Here is a 20,328-nt window from a genome sequence, read left to right on the forward strand (position 1 = left end):
TCTATTTAAGATGAAAATTGTTGTGTGAATGAACAAAGGCATTAAAACATATGCTTCCGAAAAGAAAAGTCATTAAACTGGTTTTGATATTGGTGGAATGTGATATTAGAACTTAGTGTGTATTGTGAGATTATTTTATTGGCTTTGATCTTTTGAAAACTGAGACTCTGTAGTAAAAATTAAAAATTTTCTTAGTACTGATGTTTTTCTTTCTCTAGAGTCCAAGCAGTTTGTATCTGTTGAGCCCTAACACTGATGCTCTGATATTTAGCTGCAGCAGAAAAATAGTACGGTAAGTGTTAAGCTAATATTTGGTCCATTTTGCTGATGTTTTTCCCAGCTTGGTTGCAGAATAATGATCTTATAGTTTTTATCCGCATTGTGATCGTACTTTTTCTTGAGTTTCTTCCTGAGCCTGATTTTTTTTTATAATTACAGGCTACATATAATAGTATACATACTTAATATATACAGTAGATAATTATACAGTAGAACGCTTCCTTTGGGACATCCCAATTAAATTGACACATCTAGATACCCCTATGGACTGCCAATGCAATCACCACTATAACATTGCTGCCGTAATTAATAAGTTATGAATATGCAAAATTAATGTATGTGGCGGCCATTGTGGATGCTGTTTAATATTATTCACTATTGAAATTATTCGTATACGGTATTGATCAGATCAGGGAACAGTTAAATTAACTGTTCCTTGATCAGTTCAAAATCAATGTGGTCAAAATTGGTACAATGGGCCATGAAACATTGAGTTAGAGACAAAAAGTACATATATAGTTTTTAGTGTTTTGTCGCCATTTTGCTGCCGATATGAAAAAAACGCATTCATACAGTAGATAATTATACAGTAGAACGCTTCCTTTGGGACATCCCAATTAAATTGACACATCTAGATACCCCTATGGACTGCCAATGCAATCACCACTATAACATTGCTGCCGTAATTAATAAGTTATGAATATGCAGAATTAATGTATGTGGCGGCCATTGTGGATGCTGTTTAATATTATTCACTATATTGAAATTATTCGTATACGGTATTGATCAGATCAGGGAACAGTTAAATTAACTGTTCCTTGATCAGATCAAAATCAATGTGGTCAAAATTGGTACAATGGGCCATGAAACATTGAGTTAGAGACAAAAAGTACATATATAGTTTTTAGTGTTTTGTCGCCATTTTGCTGCCGATATGAAAAAAACGCATTCTGGTTAGACAATTCTGTCTATGTTCTTCTTTAGCATGTATGCTACATAAAACACATAAAAAATGTTTTATTCCTGCAATTGTTTTTTTTTTGGGGGGGGTCATGTGTAAGACAGACTTGACTATCCCTACTGCTTGTTACTAAAAATGGATTGACCTTTATATAAAGGGTCATAACTCCTTTTCTCATGGGATAAATCGCTTTAACTATTTTTGTGCAACCATTCTAGATAGTTTCTACTCACAAACCCTCTGTAAAATTCTTTTTGTCACGTTGGCCAAAAAGCTGGGTTTTTAAACCTAAATCTACAAATTAATTAACACACACACGCAAGCACGCACGCCCACACATACATATTCTGTAGAACCCTCATTGTTGGTGTACCCTTAATTTTCGCGATTTTTGCGATAAAGAAAATAATCGCTAAAATTGTGAAAATCTGAACAAAAGTTCTTTTCCTCAATAAATACACAAAATCGCAGAAAGCTACAATAATTTTGCCATAAAAAGGATCATGATTTCTCAAATAAAGATTTTATGGGGATTGTTTTACCTCTAAAATTTTCTTAGACCTAGATTAAGTTTTTTTTTTTTTTTTTTGTTAAGAATTAATTATCTTATTATTTAAAAGCTTTATATGTTAAACGCTTTCTTCCAATGTAATTCCTTACATCTCATTTTCATATATTAATTTATTGTTTCATATTCTTTATATTTAAAATAAACTTAATATTAAAAATATATACATTAAATGTTTAAATGTTTAGTTTACACATGTATGGTTACAATAGAAACTTAATGGTTACAATGGAAAATTAATATTAAGTTTATTGTAATCATATGTGAATATGAATGTGACTTTTCTTAAGGATACTTCTCATCCAGAGCATGACAAAATAATTATTTTTATAATGATTGTAAATGATAATAATATACCGTAGACCTACCCTGTGCAAACCGAATATACGCTGCATTGAAGCGTATGCCTATAAAAGCCTGTTGTTGCCAGAACCAGTTGGGGACAGGGGGCTATTCGGTCCATTTGTTAACATTTCGAACCCCTTTTGTCGGCATGATTTCTGGCCGGATCTTTTCTGTTAAATTTAAAGGCAGATACAATTGTCATGTATAAAAAATGGCTTTAAAAGAGAATTTGCAAAATGATTTTTTGTTCTAGAGAGGATTTTTGATATGCCATTAATTATAGAATCAACCTTAAAATCTTTTTTGGCAATTTTTTTTATGAGGTTATAGGCGATTATATACGATTTTACCATGACGTCACTGGCGAAAAAGTAACAAAAGATCGTGTAAATAGCGCCGCGTAGGGTATCCGCCGCGTACGATCTTTACGTGCATGCTGTAACAATCACAATTTACAGCCATGGTTACAGCATACATGCAAAGATCGATTTTAAGGTTGATTCTATTATTAATGGCATATCAAAAATCCACTCTAGAACAAAAAAATCATTTAAACTATTAACAACTTCTATATTCTTGCTCTTCAGATGTAGTACGGTATGGTCGTAGATATGGCAGACTTTTTTGTACCTTGTCTAAAATAATGATGAATGAAAAAAACAAATTTAAAGTGTTAAAAATGTTGTATATCGCAGGGAAATATGCAAAGGAGCGGAAATCAAGCTTTAATTAGCAAAAATCTAATGATGGTCACCGAATGGGTACCGTATTTTATAAACGGAGAAAAAAAAATGGAAAACAGAAAGGAAAATTCATAACTGTGAGTGAGAGGACACAATCTTACAAATATTTGCACTATATTTGGGGTTTACATTTCTTCTAATAAAAAAAAAATACAAAAAAAAAGAAAAAAAATTTTTTTCAATATTTTTGAATTTTTCAAACATTTTTGTCTATTTAAAAAAAAGTTATTTTTGACACGAAATAACAACAAACAACAACGTGTCATGTCCGAGCCTAGGCCGTCATAGAAGCTCACTGGCTCCTGTGTAATTCATGTTGAGCCAACTGCAGACGAAAAGGTTACAATCTTTTCAGAGATAAGCTGGAAGAAAGTTTTAGACAGTGCCCATGATGGAAGGATTTTAATACTGAGGAATGGAAGTTAGCGAAGTCACTGGCTTGCTTAACCGTTTTTCTTCGATCGTCGCTTCCAAGTTCCAACTGTCTAGGCGCGTCTAGCCTAAAGAGGGCCTACATAGACATCTAGATGTGTATAAGAGACAGCCGTTTGAAATAGTGGGTGGGTAAAACCGGCTAATCTAGGCAACTGTAGGCCATAAATAGAATGAATAGCGCCAAAACGTGATCACTGGGTACTTTTCGTGGTTCTGTTCTTCACCTGTCTCTTATACACATCTAGATGTGTATAAGAGACAGGACTATAACTTATCACTGTACCTTTCCACTTGACTAGGTAAACTTTTTTGATTTTCTTTATTATCACTTTCCATTTGCTTAAGTTTTTTTTTTTAATTAATGTTTCTTCTTGCTTTCTCGTTTATCTTTGCACTGTGCTCCAAATGTAATATTTATAACGATATCGTATCCATCGTATGATTCATGCGGTACATTCACTCTGAAATTTATCAAGCTACTTCCTGCTCAATGTATGCATTTGCTTTCCTTTACATTTTTAAAATATGTTTCCTGTTTGCCTTATCGACTACAGCAGCTTTGGTACAGGGTTAAGTGATTCCTTGGTTTTCCGTCACGGATTGGGCCGCCAAGACTGGCTCCCCGTCCGCACCGACCCTTCTTGATCGATTTCCGAGTTGACTACCATTATGACAATGCCAGTTTTTTTTTTTTTGGTGGGGGGGGGGGTGTCTGGATTTAGATTGTCTCACAGGGTATTATCCGCTATCTCTTTTATAACGACCGCATCCCTGTATTTAACGGAGTTTTGCGTGACCTTTGTTTTATTAATATTCCTGGTCTACATTATCTCTTCTCTCACTGATAATGATAATTATGACACTGGTCAAATGAAACTTCTAAGGTAAGATAACTGGTGTTAATATATTATAAGATACTTTCATAGTGTGATTGGTGATTTCCTGTTAAACTGTGAACTATCTCGACATTTAAGACAGAAATTGGGACAGTCTCGGAGACCATAATTTTAATATTATAACTTTATATATAGTGTTGCAGTATTACCTTTTAGAACCTTAACACAGTAAGAAACAATCCACCCTATGATTAGTCGGATTATATATCAATACATACTATAGTCATACATGAGGAATGTTTGTCCCAAAAAAAAAAATTGCTAGATTTAATTAAATTTTACTTCTTACTTAAGTGTTTTCGCAAGCATTCAGGGGTGGCGCCAGCGGGGGGAGGGAAACGGGGCCTCCCCCCCCCCCGTCGGGAAGAAATAGCACAATTCGTTGGGGAGAAAAAAAATATTATATGTATTTTCTACATATTATTAGATTCTAAAATCAATTAAATAAGCCTTTGAAACCACTAAGTTGTCAAAATGTTCGGGGCTTCGCCCTCTGGACTTCGTAACCTTTTCATCGAAGCCCGACCACGCCCACTTTCCTTTTGTCGGGGAAATCTGACCCCTAGTCGAGGGCATCGCCCCCCCCCCCAATCGGGGACCTCGGCCCCCGTCGGGCAAATCCTGGCGCCACCCCTGCAAACAGTTACAGTATACTTTTGCCTTAAATTAGATATACGCTTATACACTGATTCCAGGATGTTGATACACAATTGATCAGCATTTTCCTTTGCGGCGGTCTCGATGTTCGGTCTCGAATTAGGAACCTCTATGTAGAGACCACTTGCTAGGAGTGGTCTCCACTTTGCCCGCGTGGAAAAACAATTTTAAAAAATAAAAATAGGCCTAAGTCAATAAAATAAAGGCAAATGCAACCCCTGGGTAATGTGCCCGGGGTGGTTTGAAAATGAGCAAGACGATATAGGCCATATTTATAATATGTCGATCACTGAGTACATTCAGTGGTTCTATTCTTCAAACAAGACAAAAGCGCGTTATGATGGGTTACCCCACTCAGCCCCTATGAACAGAACTATAAAAAAAAAAAAAAACTCCCAAGATTGGTATTCTTATTGCTTATTGCAGCCAAGAGGAAGTAAAAACCTTATCATAGACTTATTAAAATGTTAAAGATTGCAGAGTCCTGATGCCTGATTTATGACCCATGGTAGAAGAAGCCCATTGTTAAGTCATAAGATAAACACAAATAAAATTACGTCTATTGCGCTGGTTCGTAATAGCTGACCCACGGGCCAATTAAATTTGGCCCGTGAAGAAAAACAAAATAATGAAAAAAATTAAAACATAATACAAATTTCGATAAATAGATTTTCAATAATGTGAAGACAAAAATGCAATCCTTGGGTAATGACCATGTGCAGGGGGCGGTTTGAAAATGAGCAAGATGATATAGGTCTAGGCAACTGTAGGCCATAAATAGAATGAATAGCGCCAAAACGTGATCACTGGGTACTTTTCGTGGTTCTGTTCTTCACTGTGTGCTTCAAACAAGCCATAATCGCGTTATGATTATTTAGGGGTTACCCCACTCAGATCTAAAATTAAACCATGTCAACAGAAAAATACTTTCAATACTGGTATACTTATTAGACAGTTCTTATAAAGTTAACATAGCAGCCCAAAAGGAAGTAAAAAAATTATCATAGACATGCTAACAGTTGATTGAAGAATTGCAGAGTCGATGCATGATTTGAGAATCATGGTAGAAGAAGCCCATTGTTAAATCATAGAGGTAAACACAACTAAATTTAGGTTATTTTGTAATACGTCTCGGTATAATAATAATCAATGTTTTTATAGCGCCTATAGAATGTTAATAACATATAGGCGCTGGATATAGGTTTTATCTCAAAAACATTCGTAAGACTACTTATTTTACATGATAATAAACAGCTAGTCAACCAAAGAACAGTGCTTATAAAACTACATTTCCATTGTCCTGTAAATAATTCAAGTCATACAGGACGCTATATGACGCCAAGTTGTGTCTCTGTGTTTTGTTCTGATCATTGTGTTTCGTCAATAGCTTCTTTTAAAGTCATACTGTACTCTGTATTAGCATCACACCGATTTTGTGCCGCCTGTACTTTTATTGTTCTCTTCAACCTGATTCGTTAATAGCATTTTTTTCTTTACAGGGAATAAAAAGTTGGTTTATCAACAGACAGACTGTTAAACTGATGACCAAGTCCACACATAAATTTCCCGCGACCCAATTGGGTCTTGACAGCTGGTGGTACAATTTAAAAGTAGGTCCCTATAATTTCAAATTGCAAATATATGGTGTTGGCTAACCCGTACTCAAACCGACCCGTACCCACGTCAACCTTTACCCACTTTGGCTAGCCCGTACACACATTTTGGCCGACCCGTTCCCATCTTTGTCTAACCCGTACACACGTCATATTCATGAACGCGTACCCAAAAGAACCAATGTTATGATAACTGCTTACACATTGTATTAATTTTCAATAACGCTGATAATAAGGTACAGCACGTATAATATGTACGATATTTTTGGCTTATTATGTTACGGTATTTTATTATTTCGGTGGCCCTTTCATTTCAGTCGCAGTATTTTTGTTATGCATTTGTAAAGGATGTAAAGGAAACGAGTTATTTGTGGTTCCAAAATTACTTGGCTGGAAGGAAGCAAGTCACAATAAGCATTGCTTTAGATTTTATTATATAAGGGGGCGAGACACTTATAGATCAGGGCCCCTGGAGCTTGGGGCCCATGTTCAATGAACCTGCTGAACCCGCGGTAGTTACGCCACTGGGAAAGTGGAGGCTAGACTCGAACATGAAAAAAAGTTCTGTCCTTAAGCTAACATCAACAACATTAAAAAATCTTCAATCCTTAATTGGAATAATTGCAATTTTCAACCTGTGTTATTCCCGCGGGTAGGGCGTTCTTAAGCAGGCTTATCGATAGTTTGAACAGCCTCAGCCTACATACGGGCCTGTAAACAACCTAATAGATGAATATGATTTACCATGCTACTCAAAACCGTCAGTTCCCAACAAATTAATTAATTGAAATTAAGTGGTGGTGCCAGTTGTGGAGGCAGATTCCCGTCAGAGTGACTATCAAAATGAGACCTCAACACATTCTTAGGAAAAAAATAATCATATGTAACTTGGAATATGAGCCTGTAGATCGATTACGAGCCTTAAGCATTCAAAATCCTAATTTGTTAGAACTTCCGCGGGCTTTGCCCCCTGGACCCCTTAACAGGTTCTGGGACATCGCTCCTCCCTTGCCGTTGGTCAAATGTTTTTGTGATGGTTTTACAGAAGCAACAAATGAAAGACCATCAATAAGCAAGAAATGGTGGAAAGTTAAGTGTACCAATTATTTTGGCAAAATATCATATCAATCTTATGGTGCAAAAATTGTAATGAATTGAAGTGTCCTAATATTGTGCTGTAGTACAATTAAAATAGTATAGAAGTGACATCAAGTCTAAAAATTATTTTATTTTTTCAAATAAATCAATTAAGACCCATGGCGACAGTATCCTTGTGGGTAGACCACAGCTGTAGAATAAGTATAGTGTATCAGGTTAAATTACGTAAGCATACTTTTATGGAATGAATTCTGTGTTTTGCAGCGATACAATCTGAAAGTCGACAGTCAACCAAGTTTCCACCAAACTACTGTTCAACGTCACACACACCAGCCATGCTAAGTAATGCCCAAACCCCACGATCGGCAGCAACTAAACAAATTAAAACCGGGATTAACCTCTGGAAGCCTGAAATCTCAAAGTTAATCTTGGAACTTGTTGAAAAACATGGCAATAAACAAGAAACGGAAAGAGTGAGAGCCTGGATAAACGATCCTAATACCATTCCTACGGGAGGTTTTACAGTTGCTGTAACCCTGGTTGGCTATGCTGTCGGCAACGTGCCAGGTTCAATGTAAGATATTATATGGCATACATTTTTTACAATTATTTTTTTTTTTTTGTCTGTATTCCGAATTTAGAATTTGGCATTAGGATTTTACTATTAGGCCTATATTGTTCAATAATAAATTCAATAATAATATAAAAATCCTTTACAGTCATAACGGCTTATTTATTATTGATTTATAAACAAACTTGAATTCTTCAATACTATATATCACACTTTACATATTTAAACTCTCGTACCACATTTAGCTTTTAAAGCCAAACGTATTTATATAAGTTTAACCATAATGTGCTAGGCTTTAATGCATTTTGACATTGATAATTTATATATTACGATGCGAGTTTGCCTCAGGAAAATATCATAGGAGTGATATTTTGCACTACCTGACGTGTTATCGTGCTGAATACTCAGTACGACCACCGAGCGTGCGCTTGGTGTAGTAGTTAAGACATCAGGCTAGATACTTGGAGGTCGTGGGTTCGATTCCCAACCGAATCACTTGCGAATTTTGTTCGCTAGTAATTGGGGACGTACTGAGTATTCAGTACGATAACACGTCAGGTAGGGCAAAACATCACTCCTATTAATTCATATAGTTTCTTCTTATTTCAAGGATGTGTTTAGGTAAATTAGGTCAATACCGCATTCCGTTTTTTCCGATTGTCAAGAGTTTGATAATCCGAGAAGTGGATTTTAGTGAGAAAGAGAAGATAGCAGGAGAGTACATAAGAGACCTGTTTAAAGACGCAACATATAAAGATGATCTAAAAGAGCTTTACAAGAAATGGAAAAGAGCAAGAAGAAATGCCATACAAAGTTTGAGAGATATTGCAGATGAGATGAGTGATGACAGGAAGAATGCAAATATTGCTAAGGTAGTTGGTTCTTCCGTGTCTGCTGTAGGAACAGCAGCTGCAGTAGGGGCAACGGCATTAGCGATAGTTACTCCTGGTGGTATTGCTGCAGCAGGAGCAATTGCAGCACTTGGAGGAGCAACAAATATTGGAGCAGATATTGTTGCAGATAAATTGGCTGTCAGAGCCGAAACAAAATCTGAGCAAATTTTAAGTGATCAAGCTAAGAGCACCGAAGATTTTATGAAGCTACTGAATGAATACAAGAAACACACAGAAAATCATCTAAAGACAGCTAAAATGTTCGGTGACGTACTTGTGCGCTTTAGAAAGCTGCACGAAACCAGAGTGAGGGTAACTATTGGTAAGATTCTACATAACTGTACTATTTATACCTTTTGACCTAATGCATTCCGAATGAAATAAAAGAGTACTATCACACCACTTGTATTTTAATATCACAGTACCTAATATCCACGACCTATTGCAATATTTATTGATTTTGTATACAGGCATAGGTGATGCGGTCGAAGAAGAACTCGGGTTTGTAAAATCGTTTGTGAAAGGTAAGAAGACTAACATAACTAGACATTTTGTTGGTTTTGTTTCAACAAATTCATAAACTACCTGGTTATAATTGCCACATTCCCTTAATTTTTATATGTTTTTCTTTAAAAGTGTTGTGTAAGAGTTGTGTATATATTTGTAATTTTTCCTGTAATTTATCCTAAATGTTTTTATGTTTGTTTTCACTGCCATTTGGTTTAAGTTTATATGCAATTGTCTTGATGTTAATTTTAGTCTTATGGTTTTGTATTTTGTTTTTGATGGTGTAATTTGAATGTTGTTTGACGATGTTCATAGTCTGTCTCTTATACACATCTAGATGTGTATAAGAGACAGCCGTGGCGCTTAATGCAGAGTGTAATAGAACAGGGTTTTAAATACAATGTATACAGTGTTAAAATGAATAAATAACAAAATGAAGACACAAGCCTTTCATTATAAACGGCTTTTTTTACGATGATATGACCCACTATTTATTAATCTAATCCATTATCATCAGTTCATATAACAAAATATCAATTTATGGATCACCCCGCAAATCCCCGTCCATGTGTCTGGGGCGGAAGCATGGGGTGGGTTGCAGACAGTGCGATCGCACCCCCTAAATTATATTAGGAAAAATAATTATTTTATTACATTGTTGATATGAACTATTGGTAACAATTTTAAGGTATGAAAGTGCAATTTCCGGCCAGCCAGAAGTCCATATTCTCGAAATTTTCGCACCTCAGTCCCAACTACGTTGGGGCTGAAGTGGCGTGGACTCTCACGTACCCATGGACGCATATCATATGGAAAAGGGGAACACACCCCACATATTTTTAAGCGAAAGGGTTGGTCCCCTTCACTTTTCGTGAGTGAAGAAGATGCCTGAAAATTGTTGAATTAAACTGCATAAATTGTGTGATGATGATGATGAATTTTATTATATAAAAGTGTCATTTCCGGCTATCTAGGTATTATCTCACCAAGTTGTCTCACCTCAGCCCCAACCATAGTGGGGTTGAGGTGGTGGTGGACTCATGGTTTTGAAAAAGGTACATACATCAAACACAATGTTTTTAAGTTGTATTTTCTATGGTACATCACACATATTAATTAGATCTCAGCTGTGGTTGCCGAAAATCGCTGATAAAATATCATCAGTTGGCGCTTCAACTTTACTATGATGGTGATGTGATGATGATGAATTGTACTGTATAAAAGTGTCATTTCCGGCCCTCTACAGGTACTTTTTCCTCTAATTGTTGCACCTCAGCCCCAATTATGGTAGGTGTGGGCTCACGAAATGTCCCCCCCCCCTCCACACACCCCCGCCGCCTACCAGCATTAATTTTTCCCCATACACAGTTGCGGCAGAAATTATAGAGGGTGCTATGAACGCTATGGAGTCACTGGACCAAAATATCTTAATAAGCAAGACAGTTTAAAAATTGTAGTACTAAATTAGACACATTCTATGTAGGCCTACAGCATGGTTTTCGAAAGAATAAAAAAAACGGATTAGGCTAATGGCCTATTGAATCTGGCACCGTATTTGAGTAGGCCTAGGCCTACAGTTAGGCTTTTACAGTATGACGTGTGTGATTGTATGCTCCCAATTACTTAGTATTACTGATTCTGAAGGGTGTGAAATGCTCGGAAACAATTACTAGTACTTCGGACACAGTTAACTTACAATTTTACAATTAAAAGTTTTTTTTATATGAGAAAAAAATCCCTTCCTGTTAACAGCGGTGAGTGTTTCCGTATTCATTTGCATGATTCATTGGTTGGTAACATTTAAGAATTTTTGTAGAACCGTAAATTAATGAAAGCTATTTTTACTTCCATCTGATTTTGATCGTTTTAAATATAAGGCTATTCCATATTTAATTGGGTAGACAGCCTAAACAGTACGTCATATCATGTGTATAGAATATCGTAAAATTACGGTAGTGTTTATAATAATAGGTATACCTGCTTGCTAGGCTTATATAATCTATTCCTTCATTAATATTGAATATGAATGAAATGTTTGTAAGAAGTCAAGATTAAAACAATACATAGAATTGTACCTGTGTGTCCGAGCATTTCTAATCCCACTTCACCTAAATGACCTTAATTAGTGACCTCTATAATTTTTGCCTGAACTGTATGGGAAAAAAATCATGCCCCCCCCTCACCCGGCACCTTCCAAAACAGATCTGCGCCCGGGCACACCCCTACCGAAATCCTGCATCCGCCTCATTATGTTGATGAAGTCCAACAAAACGATGACACTCCGAATGGTCAATTGCACTATATTATTTGGAGTGTTACTTTTGCCATACTTGACAATTTATCGTACTGAAATACTCACGTTCCCAAACACTTACGAAAACAAGTTTCCTAAGTGATTCGGGTGGGAATAACCGACAAAACTACCCTAGTGTCTCTACTAGTTCACCAAGCTTGCGCTTAGTGGCTAGTGTTAAATCATATTATCAGGTAGGGCAACACATCAAACTGCTACTTGGGGATAGTATTTGGGAACGTACTGAGTATTCAGTACGATAATACATCAAGTATGGTAAAACATCACTCCTGACATCGAAATTATATATTCTTTATACCATCTAGGCACTCTGGTGTTTCTTTTCAGCTCTAAATATGGTCGATGATGTTGCTCGACTGGTAACGTATGCCGCTAAAGTCGCTAACGTAGTTGCTGGTGTAGCTGTTATTGGGATTGATGTATACAGTATCGTTAAAACAGCTATGGAATTGAACGAAGGTTCCCCTGATAAGGCCACTGCAAATATTAGAGAAGCCGCTAAAGAGCTGGAGAGGAAGGTGTTACCTGAACTGGAAGATGTAATTATTCAGACACGACTTGAAGCTGCGGAACAGGGTGGAATAGAAGAAGTTGTTGAGGATTAACCAAAGCATTCAATTCTGTATTATCAAAACTCATTACAAAACATTAAATCTAAATTGTGTTTAGATTTACATACAGGTACATAACAAATTGATAAAGATAAAGTGATTTCTATATTTACAAATTAACATTATAAAAAAAATAACAAAATAAAGGAAAAAGCTTCTATATGCTTCACATTAGTTATGACAGGTCTGCCACAACAGAATGCAAATTCTCTAAGGTGGTCACCATTCGGCCCGACGCATGCCGCCCCGACTCTATATCATTCCCTGACCCCTCCTTATTTAACTCGATCAAAGTAAAAGGTTACATATTTTGCTTTGCCACGGGAGACCGGGTGCTTAGAGTTTATGATAATAAAAATAGTAAAAATGACGATGATAATGATATGTTGACGATGGCAATGATGATGAAAATGATGATAATGATTAATGATTAAAATTCAATTAATTTCAATTATATACAGCCCTCTGGCCAGAATATTTTTAAAAGAGTGGCAGAATTTCAAAAAATGTCCACAAAATTTAAAGGGTTAAAGGCGCGTGCAAAAGTTTAAAGGATGGATACATTTTTAGTACTATTCATAATATCGGACTCAGAATGACCATACTATCTTTCGAAAGATGTAATGCATTCTTTATACTGTAGTGCACATGATAGCAACCTAATACACTGAATTAGCTATGAAATCACACTTTTCTTATTTTTTTTTTATTTTGAGCATAATTATGAGAACAATTATAATAACACACACAAATAGGGCCTGTATATAGTGAACTTTTGAAATTGTATATTATGATGATGATAATGATGACGATGACGTCATGTTTAGAAGATTCGACACGACATTTAGGGTGCAGTAAGTGTAAAGGTATAAGAGGTAGAATTGTTACGGTTTTAAAGCAACGTCCAAATGATGAGCCTAATGTAATAAATAAATGGCAAGAAAAAGAGTATGATTGATTACACATTTTTTTTTATTAGTGTATTAATTGTATCTATACATCTATGCATTTAAACGCAGTACTCGTAATATACTTGGTGAGCTCAGAGCTATCTCAAGAAAATCGTAGTGGCCTCATTTCGCGGATTGAAGACTTTAGCAGTGCCTTATCTGGCGGCAGGTTTAACTTTTTTTAATTTAGCAAAATCTTTAAATTCAGAGGTTTCAAATGCTCACATGAAGTTTACCCATGGATTTCATTCTTATATATTAAAAAGAAATGTTTTGTTACAACATTAAAATTTGAATATTATTATTACTTTATTGATGAAAATTCATCATTTTTTAAGAACTTGCTGGTTAAACAAACCGCATACCACTTTACAATGCACAAACATAAGAATGCAAATAAACAGAGCGAAATAACATAATTTTTTAAAATGAGAATTATTGTTTAGCGTTTTCAACGCATACAAAATAATGTAAACATCTGATTGATATGCCTTCTATTTTGAGAGAATCTTTGGATGTATTCACATGATCTAAAATGATGTGTCACTTGTGCTCTTTAAACATGGAGGCCTAGCTCATGTTTTCGTTGCGAAAACTCTCAAAGAAAATCGTTTTCCTCACTCACAATATATACAGATGTAAAATATAGATTAAAAAAAATACTGATAATTATTTAAGCAACATTTTAGGAAAATCTTTTCCTTTGGCAAGATATCAGACAGTGTTAAAATTTAAGACATATCAACATATTTAAGACACTCCACTACTATTGTTACATTATCATAACACTTCAAGACAACGCGCATAAACATAAACATGTAAAAAAAGAAATTATAATATGACACCTACACAAAAATCAATCCAGAGATATAAGCCTATCACCCCCAACATAACTCAACATCTTTCAAAGCTCGAAATTTGTAATAGTGTAGGCCTACTGAGCTAACAGTAATAGAGAATGCAGTTATTCAGTTTTGTTCTTTACGTACAAATATTTTTAGTCCTATCCTTATAATTATGCCACTCTCTTTAATAAAACAAAACAACAATAATAATTGTCTAAGCTAGATACATTTCATCCAATTCATTAATGCTCTTTAAACTATTGAATATTAAACGATAATACACAAAAGATATTATAAATATAGGCCTAAGCTAAATTTAGTTGGGTTTAATGACCTGCTTATCAATATTAGGCGAAAAAGTTTCCCGACCGATCACATAATACAATCAGTCAGCTTAGAGTTTTTTCCAACACATAAAATAGCACTATTTTAAAAATAGCGATATATAGCATGGCCAAAAATACTCTAAAAAACATAGGCCTAACACTGTGCTAGCTATGATGATACATAGATAATTACTATGTTACCTTCACTTGCCATTTACGTAGTTCTAGGTTAAAGTTCTGTCCACACTGTTGTATGCCCATATATAGTCATGATGTGCCTATATATGGCCACGATATGATGTCATCATGATCATATTTAGGTATATTACATATTTTTGTCAAATAAAATGTGATAATCTGGGCAAAAATTTTATAGGTGAAATGATCTTTTTATTACGAGTTTATTTCACAAGGTGCAAGTTTAAGTTGCAACAAAATGAAAGGCTGATGTTATTTATATATCTTAAAACTCTGTTTGCTTCGCTGAGCGACCTTTTCTTGAGTTTTTACGATAATGTTAATGTACTCCAATTAAGGTAGTCTCTCACGGGTTCTGGTACTGCATGTACCATAGCATCCGGTATCGGCGAGGAACATCGTGCCGTCTTTTACGAATCATCAGAATTACTCAGTAAGCTTAAAATTTCTGACCATGGAACACACACTATTAAAAGCAAAATATTGATCGCTATGCCAGTAAATAAACCAATCGACGCATAGTTTTTCGCAGATTGACCAGTTTCCTTGGCTTCGTCAAGAAGTCCACTTTCAAAGTTGCATCTACTCTAAAAGCAAATAATCGAAAAATTTAATAAATCAATAGATTAATGTTCATAATTGTTATACAATTCAAATATTATTAATTAATCTTAAATTCAAATTTTATCAGTAAAATATATTGGTGTGGACATTGCAGTGTTTATACTTACTACGTCTCAAGCAGCACGTGACAAGGAAAGGCAACCCCCACGGGCATTATGGCTATGTGCACTTTAAAAAACACAGAACAGTATACACTCTTCGGAAAAGAGTAGTGGATTGTCTGCAATCACCACTGAAGGAACCCACTGGAAATAGGCCTAAGTGTTCCTCAGATTTACGTGGGTTATCCTTGGTGTTTACACCGGATAAATCCAATCCAAACCAGATTGGTTTTGTTAATGCAGTTAGATTAATTCATTTATTTCTCATAATTTCAAGTTTAATGTTTGTATTGTGTCTTTTAATTACATTTCAATTCAATTTATTCAATATTTCATTAGCAGCAAATAGCTGAATTAATCAGATTTACAATTTAAAATTCTATACACAAAAATGACCTAACAATACCACAAAAAAAAACAATACAATTCAACACAAACAAAATACAATTTTGATTAAAATTATCAGATACTAAGTTATTATTAATATTGAAATACAGTATAATAAAATGAAGTATGAATGAAGATACCCACAAAAATAGAAACATTAAAATTGAGGGACAATGAAGAAAAAATGCATATGAAAAAAAAAATACAGACCAAGCAAATTAGTTATTTTACAAAATTGATAATTATTGAACATTAAACATTATTAATTATTAAAACTTTAAAAATTGTTGCACACAAATTAAGAATTAACTGCCTAAGCAGATTGTATGTATTTGAGTCTCAGACACCGACCTGGCATTTATGTTTACATTTTTTGTGAAATGGACGTTTCCGGAGTGTCCACCAAAACTGAACAACTGACAAATCAGTACAGTGCCAGAATACGCGCGGGTCATACCAACTCAACTGTTGTCCCATAACCAACATAACGCATTAAGACGGTTTTCCACTAGGCGAATTTATTCGCGCGAATCGAAAGCGTCGGTTCATGCACATGCGTATTCACATTCCTATCAGAGTTTTTGCGAAGCGAAAAAATGCGCAACCAATCAGAGCTCTGGAAGCGAACCGACGCTTTGATTCGCGCGAAAAAAATTCGTCTAGTGGAAAACTGGGTCTAGGCCCGTTGCCACCTGGCCTATTGCTACCCGGCTTTTTGCTACTCGGCCTTTTGCCACCCGGCCTTTAGCCACCCGGCCTTTTGCCACCCGGCCTTTTGCCACCCTAGGCACGTTGCCACCCGGCCTTTTGCCACCCGGCATTTTGCCACCTAGGTCCGTTGCCACCCGGCCTTTTGTCACCCGGCCCGTTGCCACCATAGGCCCTTTTCCACCCGGAACGTTGCCACCCGGTCCGTTGCCACCGTAGGCCCGTTGCCACCCGACCTTTTGCCACCCGGCCCGTTGCCACTCATATTTGTATAGTAGGTCTATGTATTGTACTTGCGCAGAAATTTTTTTCTCGGCATTTTTGCCAAACTATGTGTACTGAATAATGAATGGATTGATTGTTTGGCAGATTGCAAACAACGACAATTCATGAAAGGCATACGTGTAAAGTAGCTTCCTGATTAGCGTTCTATCTTTATTTGTATGTATTCAGACGTACATATGTATACATATGTTACGTTTTCTGAGTATGTACTGTTTTTAGTTAGTGTGTATGTGTGTATGTTTTTTTTTACATTATTTGTGAAGGCAGAACATCATGAATTAAAATTCAATTGTGTAAATTGAACAGATTTTTGTTTTTAAGATATTATGCCAAATGTATAATCATATTGGTATACAAAGAGAAAAAAACATGGGTGGGGGAAATGTCCAACTGACCAATTGAAGGCCACACAAATTAGTTTGAAGACCCTATAATTTGTTGAACAATAGCCCTAGTCACGGTATAAACAATCAGGAGGATTAGTTTGCTCAGATCGTTAACGTTACAGTACTGAGCGCAATATCCTCTGTAGTTTACCGCTAACGAGAAGGGCTATCCAAAGTTCATCATTAACGGTTATTTCTCATGAGTGTCATTTTTTGCTTGTAATAAATTGTTCGCATAAAGAGAGAAATACCAAATAAATTCGATAAAGTTAATTATACACACATAATATAGGCTTTCTATATAAATAACTATTATTAACATAATGTGTTGTTTTTTAATGGTAAAAGCACAGGCTATTTCTTTCTATTTTAGAATCTGAATATACTTAAAAATAAAATATAAAAATAAACTAGACATTGAAGTATTTCTCTCTTTGTGCGGATTTATAACAATGTTTATTTCTGCAATTTTCTCCTGGTGGTAAGAAGGCGCATGGACGATTCTTTAAAATAAAATACAGTAAACTAATAATTAAATATTAAACTGGAAAGTAAATTTAATCAAGACAAATTCTGCTACAGGTAGGCCTACTAGTACAAATCTGTGTAAAAAAACCCACCAAAATAATATAAATATTCGGCATTCCCAAAGGTGGCAAAAGGCCGGGTGGCAACGGGCCTGGGTGCAACAGGCCTAGAGTTTCAACGGGCCGGGTGGAAAAAGGCCTGGGTGCAACAGGCCTATAGGGTGGCAACGGGCCGGGTGGCAAAAGAAGGCCGGGTGGCAAAAAGCCTGGGTGGCAACGGGCCTAGGTGGCTAACGGAAGGGTGGCAACCGGCCTAGAGTGGCAAAAGGCCGGATGGCAACGGGCCGGGTGGCAACGGGCCGGGTGGCAACGGGCGTGAACACCTACCCGGGCCGTCTCGGATTCACTCGACTCGAGTTCGATACGATACTGAGTTCAAATATTAGGAACAAGAGCTTGGACTTGGCGATGTCGTGACGCTCGAGAATTACTACAATATTGTTCTTACTAGATGTTTACCTACAATAGGCCTATGAAATCTTACCGATTTATGGGATGGTACGTCTGTAAATAATGTGAGGTTCATGTATTTTTTTAAATGTTAGTATACTACTACTACTACAACAACAACAGCTAGTACCCCCTTCTATAAAGTGTACTACAAGTAATGGACAAGTATATCAAAGGCTAGAGACTAGGCCTAACTACGGACTGAGTTAGGTCATATCTAGGCCCTACCTAGACTAGGCCTAGGTCCCCTAGGGTCCTAAAGCTGACACCAACAGTCACGCTTGACAGTCATGACATTGATTGAAATTTTGAATATTGGAAAAGAAATTGGAGCATGAAATTTAAAATGGGACAGTGGGTAAGAAAATATTATTAAATAATAATAAAATATATCATTCCGGCATTAATTAATGAACTTGGCCTAAGCCTAGTAATGTAATTAATAATAATAATAATAATAATAATAATAATAATAATAGAAATAATAATAATAATAATAATAATAATAATAATAAATCTGATAATAAATCTTAGGCCTTGATTACAAGGCCTAAGCCTTGTAATCAAGAACCTACAGTAAAATGATTGTGTCATCCTGGCTAAAGATATTAGTAAATAAATAAATACCATTACTAGGCCTATTAATAACTAGGCCTCATTTATTCATTTATTGGGGCTCTGCCATTTTTATCAGGTCCTTAAGGCGTCCAGTATTTTTATTTTCAGCTTTTTTTAAATTTGAAAATAACTCGCTCTGTTTCATTTGATCCTTCCTCTTTGTGCTTCCACCTGAAAGAGGCCTTCTAAAACTGTTTTGAGTAGTAAAGTGATCACATTCTCTTAGTACATGCTAATCCCCCAGATCTCTGCCTATTTATGTATAATTTTAGTACCTCTAGGCATATTTTTTTTTATTTATTCATCGAAAAAACCTCCAAACAAGGAAAAGATAAAACATACAAAACACATTTAAAAATACATTTACAGAATTAATTGTATTGAACAAGGAAACCACATTTCATATATACAGTAATAGTACTTTAAGTAATTCATTATAGTACTTTAAATAATTATCCACAACCTGGGCTATTTTCTTTTTTTTTTCTATGGCCTAAGAAATAAAAATTTTCACAGTATGTAACTCAAGAGCAAATAACAGCTTTTTACTACTCGTGCAGGTAAATCGAATGTAGGTAAAAATGGCCCCGGTAAAAATGGCCCAGGAAAAAAATGGCCTCGGTAAAAATGGCCCCAAATGACAAGTAGGTAAAAGTGGCTTTAATGAAAAAATTCAGTAATAGAAATTTTTTTTAAATTTTATATTTTGGAATCGGGAAAAAACCAAGGCGGTCTGAGGGAAGAAAACACTCGAACCTCCGTTGGCAACAGTCTCGGAGCGACATTTCCGGGCATCTACAGGTGTCTTTAAAAATGTGCTCGCCTCAGCCTCAATCATGGTGGGGCTCAGGTGGGTGGGAAATTTTAGGTAGACACTGGTATAATATATCTTCGGGGTAAAGAGAATGGGAGTTAGATAGGAGGGTCAAAGCAGTTTCAAGGCTTATGGGCAATAACAAATTCTAGAAACATCAATATCATTATTTACCTACAATTTTGCAATAAATACAGTGAATTTTTCACACAAAATGATATGCGAATTCTCTTTTGGCTGGCCGCACCAATAACGAACTACTTTCTACGGGCCTAAATCTGCATTAAAACTCATTTCCGTTTCCGTAGACTTGCAGATTGTTTGTAAAATAATGTGTTGACTTACAAGTAGGCTGTACACAATTGCGACGCATCCAATTGGCCAACAGCAACAAAGTGTCACAAAGACACTAAACCATAAGTAGCTTTCTGGCTGTGTTACTGCAGTCACTTCTGTATCAAGCTCCATATTGTAGGAGGTGTCGAATATGGCGAGCCGAGTTGTCATTTAATCGTAAATAGAGATATCTTAGTTTTAAATAGAGATATCTTAGTTTTC

At 35.8% G+C, this 20,328-nt stretch overlaps 1 protein-coding gene across 2 annotated transcripts; it reads left to right on the top strand.

Annotated features, from left to right (window-relative positions):
* The first annotated feature begins 222 nt into the window (after positions 1-222).
* Positions 223-9,678, top strand: LOC117105353. Of its 2 annotated transcripts, none has more exons than XM_033246475.1 (5): positions 223-292; positions 6,384-6,494; positions 7,860-8,169; positions 8,777-9,381; positions 9,530-9,678. In XM_033246475.1, exons 3-5 carry the CDS (start codon positions 7,931-7,933, stop codon positions 9,637-9,639), a joined length of 954 nt encoding a protein of 317 aa, XP_033102366.1. In that variant the 5' UTR covers positions 223-292; positions 6,384-6,494; positions 7,860-7,930; the 3' UTR covers positions 9,640-9,678. The 2 variants fall into 2 exon arrangements, with proteins under 2 accessions (XP_033102366.1, XP_033102367.1); XM_033246476.1 differs by lacking the exon at positions 223-292 and adding an exon at positions 3,594-3,630.
* The last annotated feature ends 10,650 nt before the right edge of the window (positions 9,679-20,328 follow it).

The sequence above is a fragment of the Anneissia japonica genome, unplaced genomic scaffold (assembly GCF_011630105.1).
Source record: "Anneissia japonica isolate Jap-2015-1 unplaced genomic scaffold, ASM1163010v1 scaffold287726_len2788222_cov184, whole genome shotgun sequence".
Taxonomy (NCBI): Eukaryota; Metazoa; Echinodermata; class Crinoidea; order Comatulida; family Comatulidae; genus Anneissia; species Anneissia japonica.